The sequence below is a fragment of the Natrix helvetica genome, assembly GCF_964273705.1.
Source record: "Natrix helvetica genome assembly, chromosome: 1".
Taxonomy (NCBI): Eukaryota; Metazoa; Chordata; class Lepidosauria; order Squamata; family Natricidae; genus Natrix; species Natrix helvetica.
Genome location: NC_138548.1, coordinates 155,399,377 through 155,419,911, shown reverse-complemented (window position 1 = coordinate 155,419,911; position 20,535 = coordinate 155,399,377). Strand labels below are relative to the sequence as shown.

At 39.2% G+C, this 20,535-nt stretch overlaps 1 protein-coding gene across 1 annotated transcript; it reads right to left on the bottom strand.

Moving 5' to 3' along the window:
* Nucleotides 1-2,261: 2,261 nt before the first annotated feature.
* Nucleotides 2,262-16,150, bottom strand: DAPL1 (death associated protein like 1). The gene is made up of 4 exons (XM_081934713.1): nucleotides 15,992-16,150; nucleotides 7,184-7,271; nucleotides 4,839-4,899; nucleotides 2,262-2,516 (listed from the first exon to the last, which is right to left on the bottom strand). Exons 1-4 carry the CDS (start codon nucleotides 16,050-16,052, stop codon nucleotides 2,394-2,396), a joined length of 333 nt encoding a protein of 110 aa, XP_081790839.1. The 5' UTR covers nucleotides 16,053-16,150; the 3' UTR covers nucleotides 2,262-2,393.
* Between the last annotated feature and the right edge of the window lie 4,385 nt (nucleotides 16,151-20,535).

Sequence of the window (20,535 nt, the reverse complement as noted above, 5' to 3'; positions counted from 1 at the left end):
TTGAAAAAAAAATGGCATCACAATGGCTGATACCTATCCTTAATGACATAGAAGCCAATTTGGAAGAGAGAGATATATATATCTATATATATATGTATATATATACACATACATACACTCAACAAATGCAGTTTTGAAGATTTATAAGGATGCTATTGAAACCTAATCCATTTTTACAAGACTGACAACTGCACATCTTTATTTGGATTAGTACCATTTGGGAGAATTAATACAACAGTAGAGTGTTGAGTCACATTATAATTAAGGATGTTTTATTCAAAAATACTCTCAATGTCTTAAAATGCTTCTGTACAAATGTCTTTGGTGCTTTCTGAGCTTGCTTGTTTTCTTGCAGACACTCCATTATCCAAACTAGGTAACGTCATCAGTGCAAATCAGGCGTGGGTTTCTGCCAGTATTACTGCTGGTTTGATGCATGCGTGCATGCACAGTAGCCTATAAATAGGTCAACGCATGCACAGAACATTTAAAAAGGTCAAAAAAAGATGTCACAGCAACCAGAGAACCGGTTTGGGGGCGTGGTGAGCATGCTGTCCCTACCGGTTCGGAGACCCAGTCACCATTTCCATTACCTGTTCCACCAAACCAGTGCGAACCGGTAGGAACCCACCTCTGGTGCAAATGCTAATCTGCAAGTAAACAACTAAGCTCAGAGAGCATCAAGGACCCCTCATGTCAATCCTGAGCTATAAATATTCTCCTTTATTAGCAGAAATATCTTTCTGGCAGTTTATATTTTTCTTTAAAAGTAGCTATATATTTATAGCCGGTCCCCAAATTGTGTAGGTTTTCCCACCTCGTGTTATTCTGTTGTTTGCTGTTTATATCTGATCTATTTTCTGCCTTTTCAAACAAATATTGTCAAACATGCATCCAATAGGCCTTGAGTCATAAGGGGGTACGATTCTGAACCATGGGAAAGTAGATTAGCTCCATCTTTGCTACTCTCCCAAATCAGCAGGCAAAGACATTTGTTAAGCTAGGTTCACTTACATTTAAGCTGACTTCCTAATCAATTAGGAATTATTGCTTATGCTTGTTACATTCACTCAGGCATGAAACCCTCAGCCTCAAAGGGTTGTGGGTCAATAACATTGGAGAATGAAGAACCACATACATAGCCATGAGTTCCTGGAGGAAAAAGAAAGATATAAATGGATAGTTGGTTTTACTTGCAGGTTTCTAAAAGCTACATTATATCCAATCATTGTTAATCAGTCTTAGCACTTAACATTCAGAAGTATCCAAACAGCAGAACTTAAACCTTTTATTTGATGTCACCTATTTTCCTACAAATTTTATGGTTTTTTGGGGGGCTGTTATTCTATGGCACTGTTGCTGGTTGCCCCAGAATATAACTTTTATGAGCCTGAACCAGTGGTGGGTTATGACCAGTACACCCCGGTACAGGCATACCGGTGCCTGCCAGGGGCACCGGGTACCGTTCCAGTACGGTGCTCCAGAGGGCCCACCCGCCCATGCTCCTTACCAGTATTTGAGCTCTTTGACGCTTCCGCGCACAAAGCATACAGCGCCTATGTGATGCTCCGCCGAGCAACTGGAGTGTTGCGGAGGCGTCGTGGAGCGTCGCAGGCGGGAAGTATGCATGCGTGTGCTGTGCACTTTCATGTGGTGGGCGCCGGGATCCAGAACCCACCACTGGCCTGAACTCTTTGGAATAGAAATCGTGGCCATTAAAGATGCATGCTCATTGATGTAGCCTATACTATTAAATACCAAATAAGCCTAGATTCCAAGGAGTAAGTCAAATTATTTATTTTGTGTGCAAAAGAATTAATTTTTCATGTGCTGGTAATGGACTCATCAGTATAGCAACTAATAATTTTATTTTTTCCTCTCCAAACCAACCTAATGGTATCCTGAAACACAAAGTGTCCGTTTATCCTTCTTATCCTCAGTACACCTGTACCATTATCAGGAAACAATAGTGTATTAACAATTGGTATCTAAGTTTAAATACAGAAGTTATGAATGTTCTGTCATCTGTTTTCTCTACATATCCACATTCTCAATAGTTTTTTTTTAAAGGACACATAATGAGGCTAGAACATTTCTGCCACTCTAGCAGATATAGTTTTAGAAAAGTGCTTCTCTATTCCAAGCTGTAATTGCTATAATAAGATGGTGGAAAATGGTAAAATAAGGGTTTGTGGTCACTAAGAAGCTATGCTAAAACAAAAATGAAAACCGTCATCATTTCAGGAAAAAAACAACAACAATGGAATATACAGTTTTTATTGTGAAAGGAAAAAAATGCCTGAGTGATTTGGTTTATTTACTGCTTGCCTAGCTAACTGGTGTTTTTGTTAAGTGCAAGTCTGTCAAATATATGAATATTTTATTCTACATGTTTAACATTTCCGTGGCTGCTGAATAATGCACATTCGTTTGGGCAATACAGTTTTTTCCAGAGTAGGTCGTGGCTTCTCATATGCTCCTTGTGTGGCGGTGGCGGCTGGAAATGGATATCTCAACTGCAGGAGTTAAAAAAAAAGAAGAAACTATTTTAATTGTTGCTTACAAATCATCCATGCTCAAATCCAACCTGACAAAAGGCCTCCCTTATTAGTTATGTATCAAACTGGCTCCTGATCACTTAATAGGTAGCTAATTTAAAGATGAGAGGAAAACGGGCTTATGGAAAAAAGGAGAAGAATGAAGCAGCAAACTTTTAAATATCCTAGAACTTTAATACTGAATAAAAAAGAATATCAAATTAGAATGAACAAACAAAATAATCCTCCTGGAAATATTTAGTTAATTTATATTATACAAGGAAGGGGGTGGCTCAGTGGCTCAGCAGTTAACAGAGAAACAACTGATATAATCCTGCCTACACATTCCTGAATTGAGGCATCCTTCTGTCTTCTTCTCCCTCCCTCCTTCCTTCTCTTTTAAAAATCTGCCCTCATCTGTAGATTTTGAATGGCACACAACAAGGTAAAAAATATAGAATAAAAACAAAAAGGCATATAATTAATAAAAAAGAGACACGACAGACTACTAGTTGTGGAGAACAGTATTTTTTTTCTACAGTTCTTACAAATATATTTCCACTTTATTCTGCATTGGTCAGATGTTCCTCAAATGCTAGGTCAGTTGTGGATATTATCGTTTAAGAAAGGTTCAGAGAAACTGGCACATGCACAGTGAAAGGAAACAAGGATGATTGGAGCTTGGAAAATGAGAATAGACTGAGGGAACTGGAACATTTAGCCTTGGCAACAGATTAGGTGAGGGATATGATAGAGCAGCCAATGCTCTTCAAGTATTGTTTGGCAACTGTCACATGTCTCATTCAAATCTACCTCCTTTAACAAACATGTCAATATATAGATCAATGTTTAAAAAACATAAATACTTGATATACATTTTTGTTCTTAAGTAAAAATAAGCAAAAAAATAATTGAAATGCAATTCAATAATAGAAACAAAATGAATTTGCCTCCATGCCTTCTATCAGCTCACCCATTCCTTAACTTCCAACCATCTTTCCTCCAATCTTCAATATGTTTCCATTCTCCTCATCAGACTTATTTTTTTCCCAGTCCACTAGACCTCCATTTGAAAATTACTGCATCTTTTATATTGATCATTGTTTTATAAATTCCACATCTCCACACCCCCATTAGAATGTCTTCCCAGGATATACCTCCTAATTTGCAATACAATAGGACACCTTCTACGCACAGTGTATACGTATACAAAGTAAGTACAATGACCATTCACAATAGTAAGAGTTGATAACAGAATCACCCAGTTAGAACTAATATTCTGACTGCATATCTTATAAACCAGGGGTGTCAAACTCAAGGCCCCGGGGCCGGATCCAGCCTGCAGGATGCTTAGATCTGATCTGTAGGGCCACAGCGAAACAGCAGAGAACTGGCCCGCGGTGCCTCTGCCAGCGAAAACAGAACACAGGAGGGCCACAAGTGACCCTCCCAGACTCTGTTTTCATTAGCAGAGGGTTGTAGGAAGCAGTAACAGGCAAAAATGGAGTTTGGGAGTCTGTTTTTGCTGGAAGAGCACTCAGGCCACCACAGGTGCCCCCTGACAAGAGTGAGTGGCCACAGCCAAACAGCCACGGTCAAACACAAACCTGATGCGGCCCTCAATTAAATCAAGTTTGACACCCCTGTTATAAACAGTTAACATGTCATATCAATGACAAACTGAATTTGTTATTTACTAAAAAAACACAAGTACATTGGCCTCTTCCAAGATTATTCTGTTCCTATCATTAATTCATATTTTGAAGTGGTCACAAATAACAGAACAACAGAGTTGGGAGGGACCTTGGAGTCTTCTAATCCAACCCCCTTCTCAAGCTGGAAACAACGGCTGTCCAATGTCTTCTTAAACATCTCCAGTTACGGAGACCCACAATATATGAAAGCAAACTGTTCCACTGATTAAATGTTTCTCATTTCTAGGTTGGTTCTCTCCTTGATAAGATTCTATCCATTTTAATATAATTCATGAAAAAGGTCACTGACTGTATTTTTCACATGCCATGGCAGTTCATCCATTTTGTTTTGCTCTCTTCCATAACTACACTTATAAAATATACAAAATATGCTAGGTGAGGATCTTCAACTAAAAAAAGAAACTAATAAAATAAAGCCAGCAAATTACTTCATAAGAGTTCCATTAGCTATTGATTAAAATGTCCTAATACTTATTTTTTACTTATGTTACTGTACACTAATATATTCGCCTATTTCTGGACATTGTCATTTGTCAATTCAAATGAGAAATCTTGAATGAAGTATTGCTCTTTCCTTTATACTTACGTTCTGAAAGGTGTCTGGCATTAAGAAATTTATGCTCTGTACTTTTATGACTGGAGCAGAGCTGCAAAGCAGAAATAGAAAAGTTTTTTTTATATTGCCGATCAAATTCCCCTCCCCAAATGTATGATTAAATCAGATGACCCTGAACATCTGGCCCCTTATAGATTCAGTTTTTATTCTTCTTCAACAACACTTGAGTCTCCCATGCCATAATCCTGCTATGATTACTCTTTAACTTGTTGTGTAAATCACTCACCATAAGGAAACCGTATAGCATAAATGTGGAACTTTTTATATTGGGTAAAACATATAAAATTTCATTACAGTATTTGCACTGAAACACTTTGAGGAAAACTAACCTATCTGTCAAGGTTAGTGAGTAATACAATAAGGTTGATCTTGAAGGGATAAAAAAAACCCAGTATTTTGATTTTAAAAAACGCCTGAGTCACTGAATAGACTTAGGAAAAGATTCCCCAGTGAAAATTTTAAACCAGTCTGAAGACGGGGAGATTGGTAGAAGTTTTGCAGCTCCATATTTTATACTCATAGGTGAGACACAACCAATTATACATTTCTGCCCTTCTTCCCCAGACTTCCCTTCTTTGGTATAGTAACTGGCTCTTAAGGATTAAAAGGGTTAAGGGCAACTCTAGCATTATTGATTTAGTCCTTGTCTTAGGGATGTAAATGTCTGAGGTTTTCCAGATTATTTAGATAACAAACATAATCATCCCTCAATTATGTAAGTAGTACATAATTAGTAAGTAGTTGTGGAACCAGAATAAGAAGGTACAGTGACACATTTCAAACGTATTTTAAAACATTTTCTACTATAAAAGGCAATAATTAAAGAGAGCAAATTCTATCTTGCTCTTTGGTGGAAAGGGAAGTCAGTGACAACAGTTTAGCCTAATTTCAGGAATATGATTATAAGATTAAGGAAAAAACTACAATTGTTATTTTTATGAGATTTTGTTTAAAAAATGCTGTTATTTGCAGAGAAAATAATAATAAAAATCCTCTCAGCACTGCACATCTCCTCAGCTTTTATTTAAACTTTATTTTAAGGTTTAAATGAATATAAAGGTAAAGGTTCCCCTTGTACATATGTGCTAGTCGTTCCCGACTCTAGGGGGCGGTGCTCATCTCCATTTCAAAGCCGAAGAGCCAGCACTGTCCAAAGACGTCTCCATGATCATGTGGCTGGCATTACTAAACACTGAAGGCGCACAGAACGCTGTTACCTTCCCATCAAAGGTGGTTCCTATTTTTTCTACTTGCACTTTTATATGTTTTCAAACTGCTAGGTTGGCAGAAGCTGGGAGAAGTAATGGGATCTCACTCCGTTACGCGGCGCTAGGGATTTGAACCGCCGACCTTTCTGATCGACAAGATCAGCATCTTAGCCACTGAGCCACCACGTCCCTTTAAATGAATATTCTGTTTTTCAAATAATAGAATGAATGCTTTATGAATTTTATCACAAGTAGCATATATGCTCTCAATAATAAAACACACACTAAGGAACAAATGTATTTTAATGACTGTGGGATTTTAGGCAGTAGTGATAAAGACCATCATTGTAATGTTTAGGGTGTACCATAGTTCAAAATATTGTAATGTCCTGAAACAGTTACATATATTCTAGCAACTGAAAGGATGAGATGGATAACAATGAGAAGTTTTCAGTGCATATTCTTGAGGAAGTTAGAATTAAATAAATTTGTGGTAATGTAGCAGTTTAAACATTTGTCCCTGCATGTAGAGGTGAGCAGCTACAAATTGAAGAAAAATTGAAGTCTAGAAAGATCCTTAATTTAGAACAATTAAAACAGCTAACCACGCACAATTTCCTAGACTTGGATATATCTGATGCTCCAATAGAAGAAAATATACGTAGCTAGAGTTGAACTGTGAGTCTTTGGTATTCTGGATAGGCACAATGCATTTGTCCTTGTCTGAACAATGTCCTTACACAACTCTTATGGATGGTTGGGTTATTGCTTTGCTAATAGCCAAATGCTATTAGCAAAGTAACAATCTCCTACAAGAGGAGCTAGGTATGAACAAGTGCAAAAGAATACCCTAATCAAAGAGAAAATCACAGCCCTATCAAAATTGACAAGATAAGCCACCGAATTTAAACATGGAGTAAATCCCACCCTCACTTGCACTGATGATGTTATCTAGTTGAGTAATGAAACATTGCTTTTCTCTCTGAATTGTTTCATATAACCTTCATTTTGTTGCTGAAGTGCTATTTACATTGCAAAACCTTCTGTTATGCCTTAATCTATTGTGCAACAGAAATAAAATAAGAAAAACATGAGCAGGTCATATACCTGGCCTTCTCTTTTCCGTGGAATTTAGAACTTCTTTCATCTGGTGCATTTTCTAGCTTCTTAGAAACTCTCATGCCTCCAGCTTTAACTGTTGAAGAAAGCAAGAATATTGTATTTTCGAGTATTGTACAAATATTATCAAATCTTCATTTAAAAATGAACCTAAAAAGTAAGGTTCATACATGATATGCTCAACTTCGTTTTAATCAAGGTTCATTTCACACAACATGATAACCCACAAATATGCAACAGTTGGTGGGTACAGAGATATTTGTACACAAAGTGAACTGCATTTGGTTTCATGTGTTTCATAAACGTTGTCACAGACTCAATTAACACATCATGCTAAGCCAGAGACACTCAAACTATGGATCACAGCCCAAAGAATTGGAAAAAACTATGGGGGAGAAAGTTATGGTTACAGGTTTTTTACAATCTGATCAGACTTGAATAAGGAAAGCTTGAGGATGGTCACGGCTCATTCCCCTTCCTTGCCTGTGTTAGCCCACAAAGCTGGAAAATTCTTGTGATATGTAGAGTAAAATTAATTATTAAAAATGATATATTTTATTATACTTATTTCATACCAAACCCTAATCCCACCAAAAGAATTAGATTTATTTATTGGGGGAGGATGTCAAATAGCTAAGCAACTATGCTATTCCATGGTTTGTTCAGCAAACTATGATTTACTGGCTAAGTTTACAAAACAAAATCAAAGAAACCATATTATGGTTTTGCAACTTAAATAAATTTGGCTGTTGGATCAATCCACAGATCTGCTTCCCTCCATATTGTTTTCTGGCACAGCTGCTTTGGTCTTCAAACAGAATATTTCTTATCCACTTGAAAGCATCAACATGTTTTCTGTCTGCAAGTTACTCCCCTTCAATATCTTGATTCTTAGGCTGCACTTAGAAACAGAGATATTATTGTCCCTCTTATTCAACGAAGAGGACATTCATGCATTTACATGCACATAAGCCAAATTAATGCTGGTGATGATATTTAACCAGAAACATGGTGTTTATTACAACTGTTCCAACTAGCCGGCCTGGCTTAACTAGAAATTTCTAACCTCCCTGGCAATTTTAATTATTTTAATATTTTATACGTAAATTTTGGGGTTTTTAACTGTTTTAATTTATTGTTATTTATTTGAACTTGACTGTTAAATATTGGTGTTACCTCCTCCATGCCACACTTGTATTTTGATTTAATTGTACGTCACCCCGAGTCCCTTTGTGGAGAGGGGGCGACTGATAAATCGAAATAAATAAATAAATAATAAACAAACTGTGATCTTTGTTGTCTTACAATGCTCTCCCATATAGCTACTGAGAACCAGTTTGACCTAGTTGTTAAGGCCTCAGGCTAGAAACCACGAAAGTGGCAAGGACTGTGAGTTCTACACCTGCCTTTCACCTGAAAGCTAGTTAGGTGAATTTAGGTCTCTCAATCTCTCTCAGCCCAAGTCATCACACAGAGTTGTTGTTGAGGAAATAGGAGGAGGAAGGAGTATTAGGTATGTTCACTGCCTTGAATTATTTATAAAAATAATAACGGTGTGCTAAATATAAGGAAGGAAGGAGGAGAGGAAAGAAGGAAGGAAGCTTGCCAACCTACAACATAACCATAAGTAACACCATACATAAGTAGCTACAATTCATAAGGCTACCTCTTTTTCCTAGTGGGATGTCAACAAATTGAAAAACATTATGTACTTGCGGCATTAATGAAGATAGCAGAGCTATCCCATTTATAGCAATTATCTTCACGCAGCTTAATATGAACCATATTGGAGGTGCTGAAATTACCACCATACCTAACAATATTTACTTTAAAATTACACTTGTACATGAAAATGCGTTTTATAACTTTCCAAAATACTGAAAGAGAAATGAAGATTTTATTTTAATTCACTGCTAAGGTAAAAGGAATGTTTTCCTGTTCAGTCGTGTCTGATTCTTGGTGCTCATCTCTATTTCTTGGCCGAGGGAACCATTGTTGTCTGAAGACATTTCTGTGATCAGGTGGCCAGTATGGCTATATGCCAAACACACATGGAACACTGCTATCTTTCCATCAAAGTGGTACATATTCATCTACTTGCATTTGTATGCTTTCGAACTGCTAGGTGGGCAGAAGCTGGAGCAGGAGCTCACCCCACTGTGCAGTGCTTGGGTCTCAAACCCAGGGCCGTCAGCTTTTGAGATGATAAACTCAATGTCTTCAACCGCTGAGCAATTACAATCCAATTCACTGCTAACCATGCCTTAGGTTTCTGCCAACAGTTTAAAATTTTATTTGAGTCATGATAGTGAATAGGATTTGTTTTTTAGAATTTTGAACAGTGCTTGTTAGAATTGTATAAACATGTTACTTGCTGTCTGTCTTGGAACATCTGATATTACATGAGAAATGGCATAGCACTGATTTTCCCAAGAGTATATTAAAAGATTATTTTTTGCTGTGTTAGTCAAATGTACATTGGTACATAATAATATGCCTGCCGGTAAAAAAAACCCCAATTAGCACCCACGCTACAATTTAAAATGGCCACGCTACAATTTAAAATGAAACTTAAAGTCTTACAAAAAAGTTTGAAATCAACAGTCCAACTATCTAGATTTCTTCATGGCATAAGGATATTTATTTGCTTCATTTATTTTTAAAAATGTATATAACCATCTATCTTCCAACCAACTTTGGGTAGCACCCAGTCAAAAGTTAAAATGTCATGCACCATCGCATTAAAACTATAAAACTAAACAGATTAAAACATTAAAAACAACAAAGACCTGGCATCAAGTCATTCTTCTAATGTCCCATTATCCAATCGTAACCCGCACTTGAGGGAAAAGCCAGGTCTTTGAAGCTTTATGGAAAGGTAGTAGGGTGGGGCTTCAGGAGGCAAAGTATTCCATAGGGCAGGGCCTCCCACCGCTTCCTACTTCCCATTAGATCAGGGGTCCCCAAACCCTGGTCCACAGACAGGTACCAGTACCAGTCCGTGGCACATTGGGAACTGGTCTGTGTAAGTGGCAGGCTAGTGTGTGAAGCTCCATTTGCACAACTGACAGGCATGCATGTGAACCCCCCCCCCCCTGCCACCTCAGGCACGGTCAGTCGATGGAGTTGGAAAGGTTTGGGACTGCATCATTAGTGGATAATATTTGGGGAAGGGACTAGAAGCATGTCCACCATTTATTTATTTATTTGCCTTTATTATTTTTACAAATAATTCAAGACATATCCAACCCACTTTCCTCTTCGTCCTGTTTTCCCCACAACAATCACCTTGTGAGGTGAGTTGGGCTGAGAGAAAGTGACTGGCCCAAGGGCATTCAACTGGCTTTCAGGACTTGAGCTCAATATGTTCACCATCTGAGAGTCATATCCCAGCCACCCTGACCTTCTTCCTCTCTGATCAATTAAGACAATACACTGAAAAAGTTTCTGCCTTAACTGAGGGATTTATGGTGTTCTAAACCTGAAAACTACCCTCCTTGGTTCCAAAGTTTTTAAACTTTATCTTATTCTCCTCAGTAAAACTCTCAGGAGAGAATCTTGCCTTCCACTGAAATGGACTACAAAGAAACTAATAGGAGAAAAGAAAAAAGTAGAAAGTGTACAGTAAAAAATACTCCCAAAGCATAAAAAACATTATGCGGGATGTATAAAAACATCACCACAGTAGGATAATTCAGGCAAACAAGAAATTCAGATACACATTTAAATACCTGTACAATGATTATAATCTTCTCATTTAAGCTGCATTGGTCCTCATTATAGCTTACAGTTGATAAAAATTAACCAGGAAAATATTAACAGTGTGCAACAAATAGGATTCCATTCTAATGAAACTTTAACTCAGAGGGGACCTGTAGCTGGTAGTGTACAGGAGACCACATGACAGCACCTTATATTGATGATGAACTGGAGAAAAAGCCCCTGCCCAGGAAAGCGATATATTATTTAGATTTTGTCTGAGGGAAAAAAGTGACAAAGGTTTTTTTTTTTTTTCAAATGGTATGTGAGCTGAGGAAGTTGACTAAGGGTTAAGGAGAAGGTTTCCCAATAAACGAGAGAGGAGAGAATGTGTAGGTATGTACACCAGGTGCCTTGGTACTTTTTGGCACCCTGTAAGCTATTTTTGTCATGGTTCTTAAAGAAGTATTTTTAAATGTTTTATTTCTTCTGAATTATTCATGCAATATCTGGATTTTTGTTTTCAGGCACTACCTTCTGGGCAGAATAAGAAAATAAGACTTCAGCAAACCAATATTATTTTAAATGCAATTTATTGTTGCAGTTACTTGATGTTCTAAGTTGACTTAAATATGTAATTGCTACATGTTTCCACAAGAAATAACTAAGTATCTATTTGTCTTCTGGACAATGTCCAGATCACAATATCACATGCATTTCAATTTTGACTACTTAGCAGGTATCTATTAATTAACAGGATTTCAGCAAGTGTTACTACTTTTCTGATCTCGTTAAATCCATAAACTAAATAAGGTTAGGCCTAGTTAATACTGGGGATGAGAAACCACCAAACAAGCCCAAGGTTATAAACTAATCTGGAAAACATTTTTTTAAATCAGGAATATGACCAATAAAACTATACAGATGTGTCTGTAAAATCATCAAGATTTAGTCTTAACTTAAAGGAGACTTGATTTTACAATTAAGAAAAATGTCCAAAATATTTGACCGAATTACTTACTGTAAAGTGTTCTTCCTTATCTCAATCAACTAAAGAATATTGCCAAAACCACATATTAATAATCTGTTGTTGCAAAACAGACTTCTCCTAGTATTGTATATATTTATTTTGGCCTCCTCTATTTATGAAAATCTAGTTCTTGATATTTTAATAAAGTTCAACTACTGGAGACATATCCAAACAGCTAAGTTTTTACCCTGCACTGATTTGTTCTAGGTCATGTTACTAGTTTTTTTGTTAAATTTCAAATAAAAATTTGGTAGGCCACAACTAGAGCATATGAATGGATATTTTAACTTCTATTTTATATCTTCAAGAGCAAGACATTGCCACCAAGGTTTACAGTATTGTTTTGGGAGGTATCCAATTATACCTGAAATACGGATACTCCTCGACTTATGACCACAATTCAGCCCCAAATTTCTGTTGTTGAGACATTTGTTAAGTGAGTTTTGCCCCATTTTACGACTTTTCTTGCCTCAGTTGTTAAGTGCATTACTGCAGTTGATAAGTTAGTTGTTAATTGAATCAGGCTTCCCCATTGACTCTGCCTGTCAGAAAGTCACAAAAGGTGATCACATGACTTGGGACGCAGCAATGGTCATAAGTATGAACCATTTGCCAAGCATCTGAACTTTGATCATGTGGTCACAGGGATACTGCAAAGGTTGTAACTATGAAAAAATGGTCATAAGTAACTTTTTTCAGTGCCATTGTAACTTTGGTCACTAAATGAACTGTTGTAAGTCAAGGACTACCTCTACTTTTTCTGGAACTATGAATTTGTTTTTAAAAAGGAACTAATGCCGCATTTTTAAATTTTAAACCCTCCATTACTCAAACTCAGGGCTCCAAAATCATATAAACAGTATCCATTCTGTCAATTTACTATAAAAATAGATTGCTGGTTTAGGAACCTCAACTGATTCCTCCCAACTATGGAAATTCAAAAGCAGCACTCTGACTAAATAATTACAGTATTGATTTGCTTACAGTATTGATCTGCTAAGAACTATATTTAAGTTAAGTCATATGTAAGGGTCTCCCAACCGTAAAGGGGAATGGAAGGTATTAGGATGCAGTATTCAGGAAGAATTCAGTTTTTTAAAAAATTGAAGAGTCCTTTGTTCCTTTTTTTCTGTTAGAGAATAAGGCTATGATTTTTGCAATTCCCGATCAATCAGTAGCACGTTTAAGCACTATTAAATTGGTACAATTTTTATTCCAGTCTTGTGCTATGTGTCTCAGGACAGTATTTACGGCTTCCTTATTATATGGAAGAATGAAGTATAGGATGAAGTGTAGTGTAGTGCCTTACCCACAGTTTAACATACTATTGAATTGACAAATTATGGTTTTTAACCATTTTTTTTACATTTTTTAATCCCACCTTTATTATTTTTATAAATAACTCAAGGTGACAAATATACTTAACACTCCTTCCTTCTCCAATTTTCTCCACAACAACCACCCCATGAGGCGAGTTGGGCTGAGAGGGAGGGATGTCCCAGCCGGCCTTCAGGATTAGGTTTAGGGTTAAAGCAGAACTGGAACTCAGAATCTTTCTAGCCTGGTGCCTTAAAGACTAGACCAAACTGATTTTTGGACAAGCAACTTATATTTGACAGTTGCATAAGTACACTGACCCAGAGTTTCCTGAATTATCCCAGATCACCTGCTTTCACACAACATTGTCTCTCTCGCAACGAGATGGGTGGCAAATAAATTTAATAAACAAACATAGTCAACAAGTAATTTCTAGGTCCTGCATGCTACACATACCCATAATCTGGATTAATTCAATTTAATTAAAAAAACATGTTTCCTTGGTCAGATTGGGGTTGTCGTTGTTAGTTGCAAGGTTGCATCTGACCTATTGCGACCCTATGGACAACACTGTCCATGGGGCTTTCGTGGCAAAGATATTGGAGTGGGTTGCCATTTCCTTCTCCAGTGGATCACGTTTTGTCAGGGCCGTCTGCTATGACCTGTCCATCTTGGGTGGACCTGCACGGCACAGCTCATAGCTTCATTGAGCTATGAAAGCCCCTTCGCCACAACAAGGCAGTAATCCATGAAGGGGCATATTGGGGTAGCAAAAAGCAAAATCCCCATTAAGTTCTTCAAGGAAACAATATTGTCTTTAAAAAAAGACAGTATCCAGCACTGATTGGCTGCTACGTTCAAGCCAAAGCCACTTTTCCTTGCCCAACCAATGAGGAAAGGATATCAGATAGAACTGGAGGAAGGGGGAAAGGTGCTCATACAGTATCACTACTGTAACTCACTATCAGTGCTATCTTACCATTGGCTATGACTGTATTTGTCTGGATAAACAAGTCACATCAAGACAAACTACCCACACTTTAATCTTTTGTGTTGTGCAATCCCAAAGGTGAGCAGTTTGGACATAGTACATTGTACCCTCACATAGTTCCACTTTAATTATGGTTTACAATGTTTTAGATCCACTGGTGGAAACAGGAGCCAGGCCAGCATATTTGCCTTCCTTTTGCATTCTTATGTTGGCTTTTGATTTCTACCAGACTGTGGGGAATGATAGGGGCTGTAGTCCAATACAACTTTCTTATTGGTGTGGAACAGGGGTGAAATCCAGCAGGTTCTGGAGAACTGGTAGTGGAAATTTTGAGTAGTTTGGAGACCTGGCAAATACTATCTCTGGCTGGCCCTGGAGGGCGGTAGGAATGGAGATTTTGCAGTATCCTTCCCCTGGCACATCAACCAAGCCACGCCCACAGAACCGGTAGTAAAAAAAATTGAATTTCACCACTAGTGTGGAATCTTAATTGGATGAAACATTAGATTGACAGGCGATTGCTAGTCAACTCAGTTTCCTAACCCCCATTCAAAATAGATAAACTTTATTGTCACTTTGAATGTTCAGCATTAAAATGAAATTTCATTGCATACAACAACTCTCAAAGGGTGCCCACCTCCAATATACACTATACACAACATACACTACATAAACACAACAAAATAAATGAATACAAAATTATGCATATGCCCACATACGGTATATTATATAACACAGAGAACCAACAGTCTAAGTTTGGATGTGTGTGTGTGTGTGTGTGTGTGTGTTTTGGTGAGTCACGGTAACCATTAAGCTAAGCCAATACCATATTTAATCAATTAGGGGTGTATCCCAGTTGCTAACCAGATCGAACCCAGTTGCAAAGCTAACCTTCCAGCATATGAAGAAGCTGGAAGTCAGAAAGCGCATATATGGTGTGTCTTTTAGCCCTTGGGTCTCTTCCCAAAGGGAAGAACTGTGGAAAATCAAAAGGATCGGCTTTCAAAACATCTGGGATGGAAACAACAGCTGCCCCCCCCCCTCGCCAGACGACGCGTAGAGCAGCCTACGCAGGCAACAATGCAGCCGCTGAGAGGAAAGGGGAGGAGCCCTTTTCTGGATGGTGCAGAGAAAGTGAAGTAAACCACCGTCGCCATAAAGATCAAAGCACCGCTCTTCCCCCTCCCCCTCGTCTGCTGCTCCCAAATAAAAACCCAAGCAAAACAAGGAGGCCCCGGGCTGTACTTTGGCCTCTATGTAGGAGGAAAGAGAGTGAACACGACCCAGGCATCCCGGGGGCGGCGGGAAGGGGGCAACAGCGACCCTTGCAGCCTTACCTGACGCCGGCGGAGCGGGAGGGGAGGAGCGGTGAAAGCGTCTTATATCTAGCGTACTCTTTCACATCCATTTCCTCCATTGTTATTGTACAGGCGAAGTTATCCCTTTAGGCCAGAGGTCTTCAAACCTGGCGACTGGCTGGAGAATCCTGGGAGTTGAAGTCCACCAGTCTTAAAGTTGCCAAGTTTGGGGACCCCCGCTTTAAAGGCGTCAAAAAAACTAGCGAGTCCAAAGTGAAAGTTTCAGCCGTTACTGAGAAGATTGGAGCCACCTCATTCTCCTTCAGTAAACCTTAGCTTTTGGGGGGTGGCGTGGGGGGGGGGGGAGAGAATCAGCTTCTCTAAGGAAACTTTCACTGAAGAACTGCGTCACAGGCTCCACACCTGCCCCTCTGCCTTCCTCCGATAACCCGCCTCTTTACCTGCGGGAAGGTGCCCCCCTTTCACCAGGGAAGGCTGCGGGGACAACTCCGGGTTTGTCATCCTTGAAGAGTTCAGTCCAAGAGCGCGCGATCTCCTTGCTAGGTAGCGTTACTACTCGTCCTAGTAGGCAGGGCGCCGCTGTGCTCTTTTATTGGGAAAGAGAAAAGCGGGGCGGGGCGATGGGTGCAGCCCAAAAGAAAGGGGGCTGGAAAAAGGAAAGCTTGGCGGAGTTTCACACACATTTCGGGACGTGCTTAATGTCAAAGAAAACGAAGGGGAGTGGAGGGTAACGCCTCCCGCTTACAAAACTTTTTTTCTTTTCAAGCCAAAATGGACTGAACCGTGTTGGATTGGGGTCTTGAGTAGCGTGAGAATCCGGCCCTTATATTTTAAATGAGGGTTTGTCTGTTGTTAAGAGGAACCCAAAATACGCTAGCTATTTACATCACTTTGCTTCTTTCTCTTCATCACCCGGCTTGATGTGAAGCCACATCATGGCTTCACGATCTAGTCATGATGTGTTGTGTTGTGTTTGGTTTTAGGTTTGTGTCCATCAATCAATGCTGGTTTGTTAACCAACTAACAAGTTTGTTAGCTACAGTAGTTAACCAGTTTGTTAACTACAAACTAACTAGGTTAAGATTAACCACTAGTCTAGAAAAAGGAGACCATGAGTTCAGGTTTCGCCTTAAGGGTCCAGCAGACTTCTCGAGCACTGCTGTTGTTTTGGTAACAGTTGCATCATAGCCGTTGCATTTATATTCTGCAAAATTTTCGTTCTGGCTAGGAGTGCTGAAACAGCAAAGCACAGAACAGGAAGTTAGAGCAACTAATCAGCATGCTCATGCACCCCCACAGAACCGCAAGTGGTATTTGGGAGGTGTATGCACCACCCTGTCTGCAGCTTATGCTTATCAGTCCCTTAGCAGACTAAATATGTGGCAGCATCTATAAACTGTTGCAGGCAACTCTAATTCAGCCTTTAGCCATGAAACCCAGCTGGGTGAGTTTGGACTAGTTAGTCACTCACTCTCTCTCTCTCTCTCTCTCTCAGCCAACCCACCTCACAGGGTTGTTTCTGTGGGGAAAATAGGAGGAAGTGTATTGGATATAAAAATAAGGCAGGATATTAATAGAATTGTAACTGTGCATCCAGCTAATAAAAGAATACAAATGACTAGTCAGAGGAAAGTAAACTAAACCACCTTTTCCCACTGTATAAAGGGAGAAAAGTATGAGCAGGCAAAGTTCAACAATCTTATCTGTAGCATCTTTCAGAATTTTTTTATTGTGCTAACACAGCAGGAATGCCTTGGGAATAGTAGGGAACTGCCCCCCCCCCTTGAGAGTCTGATAAAGTTTACAGAGCATCTTTCAGAAAAATGTTGACCAAATAAAATACATAGATATATAGATAGTTACACAGGACACCAATTATACTCTAATACTGTTATCAAAACATTTTAAAAACCCGAAAGAGGGTTAAGAGAGGGTATATATCACTATGATATATACCCTCTCTTAATCCATTGCATTAGTGACAAGGCAATATCTTTTTGGTGGGGTATGATAATTATAGATAATATTGAAATTTGCCGATATCTTCAAGACACTTTTTATGTTGCCAAATGATATATTTTCGTAACAAGAACCTACAGCAGAGAAGTGAAGGTAAAGGTTTTCCCCTATCCAATTTTTTCTGACTCTAGGGGCAGTGCTCATTTCCGTTTTTTAGCTGAGGGAGCCGGCGTGTCACGCCTGCAGCCATCTTTTCTTTTGGATCTTTGGCCTGCCACACTTTCTATTATTCTACTATGCATTTTCTATTATGGGAAAATGGGAGGGGGGATTGTAGGAGTGAGATGCGATGTAGCCATAACAAAATTCTTTCTAGAAAGCTAAGGTCATTCTTTGTCTTTGCATCTCTGCACCTGACAGGAACTGGATGGGTGGAAATGCCAACATGGCTTGCTTAATAAATTGGAACTTTGAGCAGTACTTTGCCTTGGACTCTTTTTGGATGCTATTTGGAACCCTGACACAGCATTGTACATGTAGACCTTTTCGTGTTCATGTGGGAGCATGATTATATCCAGGTGCATGAAGTGTTGTTACCTTCCCACTGAAGTGGTACCTATTTATCTACTTCCATTTACATGCTTTCATAGTGCTAGATGCACAGGAGCTAGGGCAAGTAAAGGGAGCTCATCCCGCGGTTTAGCGCTCTGGTCTCAAACTCTGGCTTGTCAACTGGAAAGCTCAGCATCTTTAACCCACTGAGCCATCAGGCATCCTATAATGGGAGTCTCCTGCTTTAGAGGCAGGGCTTAGCAAGGTTCTAATGTTGCTTCGTGTGGGAAAGGACAGCTCTTCCTCAGTTTTGGAGTGGCAAGCCCCCCCCCCCCCAAAGAGGATAAAAGAGGATAACTCTTGAGAAATGTAGGAGTAATGGAAGCTATGGAGGTGAGGCATTTTCTGACAATGATTGATTGCTCTAATTATTAATTATTTCTCATGACATAGTCCAAGAATGGGAAAGCTGAAAAGAAGGGATGGAGGACCATGGATGGAGAATACTTTTTCTTTGTTCTGCTGAGAAAACAAAGCAAAGGAGAAAACACTATTTTAATCATTTATCCTTATCTTGCTATATAAACATACTGTACTTTTTCAGCACCTTAGATTTTTCAGGCCGACTTCTTTCCTCACCTTGTAATTCTCACTTAAATTAAAAAGGATCTAACAGACTAAATTCATCAGGTCCAAGAACTTAGGTGGGGTGGTTTTTTTGCACTAAGTGCCTATTCAGAAACTTCTAAAGCATCTCCCAACTGGACTAAGATTATAATTCCGTCTCACATGCTTTAAATTCAAACATTTCTTTTCTCCAACATTCACTGGCCTAAAATAGGAGTATTCAGTATTTTTATTTCCTTTTCCCTATTAAACCTGGTTTATTTTTTTTAACTAAATAGTTTCAGCTTACTTGAAACATGATGGATCTTTGTGGTTTAAAAAAACCAAAGTAACAATTGGAAACCACTGTTTTATCACATATGGCAGTAGATGAGATTCATTATAGATTCTCCGTTTTCTGACATAAGACATCTCAACCCAAGGCCTCTGTTACATTTCAGAAGCAGCTACAGGCATGTTTGATCTCACCGTGTCGACTCTTTGGGGAGATAAATGATTAGATTAGTTGAAAAACGAGAGCAAAGCTAGATCATTGCTTTGCAACACTGCACCCCTGTAGAGCTGGAATAGCTTTCTAAGCCACCTGCTGTCCATTGATGGCTGAAAACTGACAGCACCATTTCCTGCCATTTGAGTTGAAAAACAGAGAAGCCCTGTAATATAAGTCCTAAAATAAACATACCACGGCTCCAAAACACTCGGCAGCAGTTCGGTCCTGCCCACGCATGTGATCTGGTTCCACCTATTTTGCAAACTGCAAGGTTCCAAAACCATTGTATTAAAAATGCTGCATAGCCTTTTGTTGCCAGTAAGTCACAGGTCTTGCTCTTTCTTTCTGTTGCTCAAAAGTAGCACGTGTACTCTGCTGGATCCAAGCTGGACATCTCAATAAGCCTGAAGTCAACTTTTGGTTGGAAACCCAATATTACCCCAGAGCAGTCTGACACATTTTATTTCAGATTGGGGAAATATTTGAAAAAGGGCTATGGCACTAGGGAAAAGATCTAAGCCAGGAGTGTCAAACCCGTGGCAGCATGTCATGTGATGTATCGAAACTCTCCCCCCCCTTTGCTAAAACGGGGGTGGGCATGGCCAGCGCATTATGCATCCAAAAGTAAATCAGAGTCCAAGGTAAAGTATTTCTCAAAGTACCAATTTATTATGACAGCCATGTTGGCACATCTGGGAAAACCCGAATCTGAAAGCTTCCCGGTTTTCCCACCCAGTTGAAAGTTCAAGATCTTGCCCCCACAACCACAAGTCCATCACATGGGCCAATCTTCCACTGCCACACTGGCAGCTTCCACCCATCCAGTTCAGGTCAGGTGCTGAGGTGCAGAAACAAAGGATGACCTTGGCTTTCTAGAAATAATTTTGTTATGGCTACATAGTATGTAACTCCGTACAATTCCCCACTCCCATTTTCCCACAATAGAAAGTGCATAGTAGAATAATAGAAAGTGTGGCAGGCCAAAGATCCAAAAGAAAAGATGGCTGCAGGCCTGACATCTGGCCTGTGGACCACCCTTGACCTAAGCCCTCCATGGTCTCCGTGCTGCTCTTTTAAGATCTGTAAAATGAGAGCAGTTTCTAGTGATTACAGTTAAGTTATACTGCTTTGGAAGCATGTTTAGGATGCAAACGCTTGCAAAATGAATCAAATGGGTGGCAGTATCTATTTGGCACGTGATTCCTTTGGCACTCCTGTAGACATGCATAAATAAACTTTAAATGACCTTCTCACAATAAAAACAAAAAAGCAAAGCCATCAGCCTCCAGTGACCTCATTCCAAAGGAAATCATGTCTGGATAATGCCTGCACTTGTTATATTTTCAAGGCTGGAGA

Excerpts from the sequence above, each read along its gene's own strand:
- DAPL1 (XM_081934713.1), bottom strand. The coding sequence starts at position 16,052 with ATGACAAACCCGGAGTTGTCCCCGCAGCCTTCCCTGGTGAAAGGGGGG. Across the intron at positions 7,272-15,991 it reads AGGGGGGCACCTTCCCGCAG|TTAAAGCTGGAGGCATGAGA; the intron begins GTAAAGAGGCGG and ends TTTCTTCAACAG. Across the intron at positions 2,517-4,838 it reads TGCCAGACACCTTTCAGAAC|TTGAGATATCCATTTCCAGC; the intron begins GTAAGTATAAAG and ends TAACTCCTGCAG.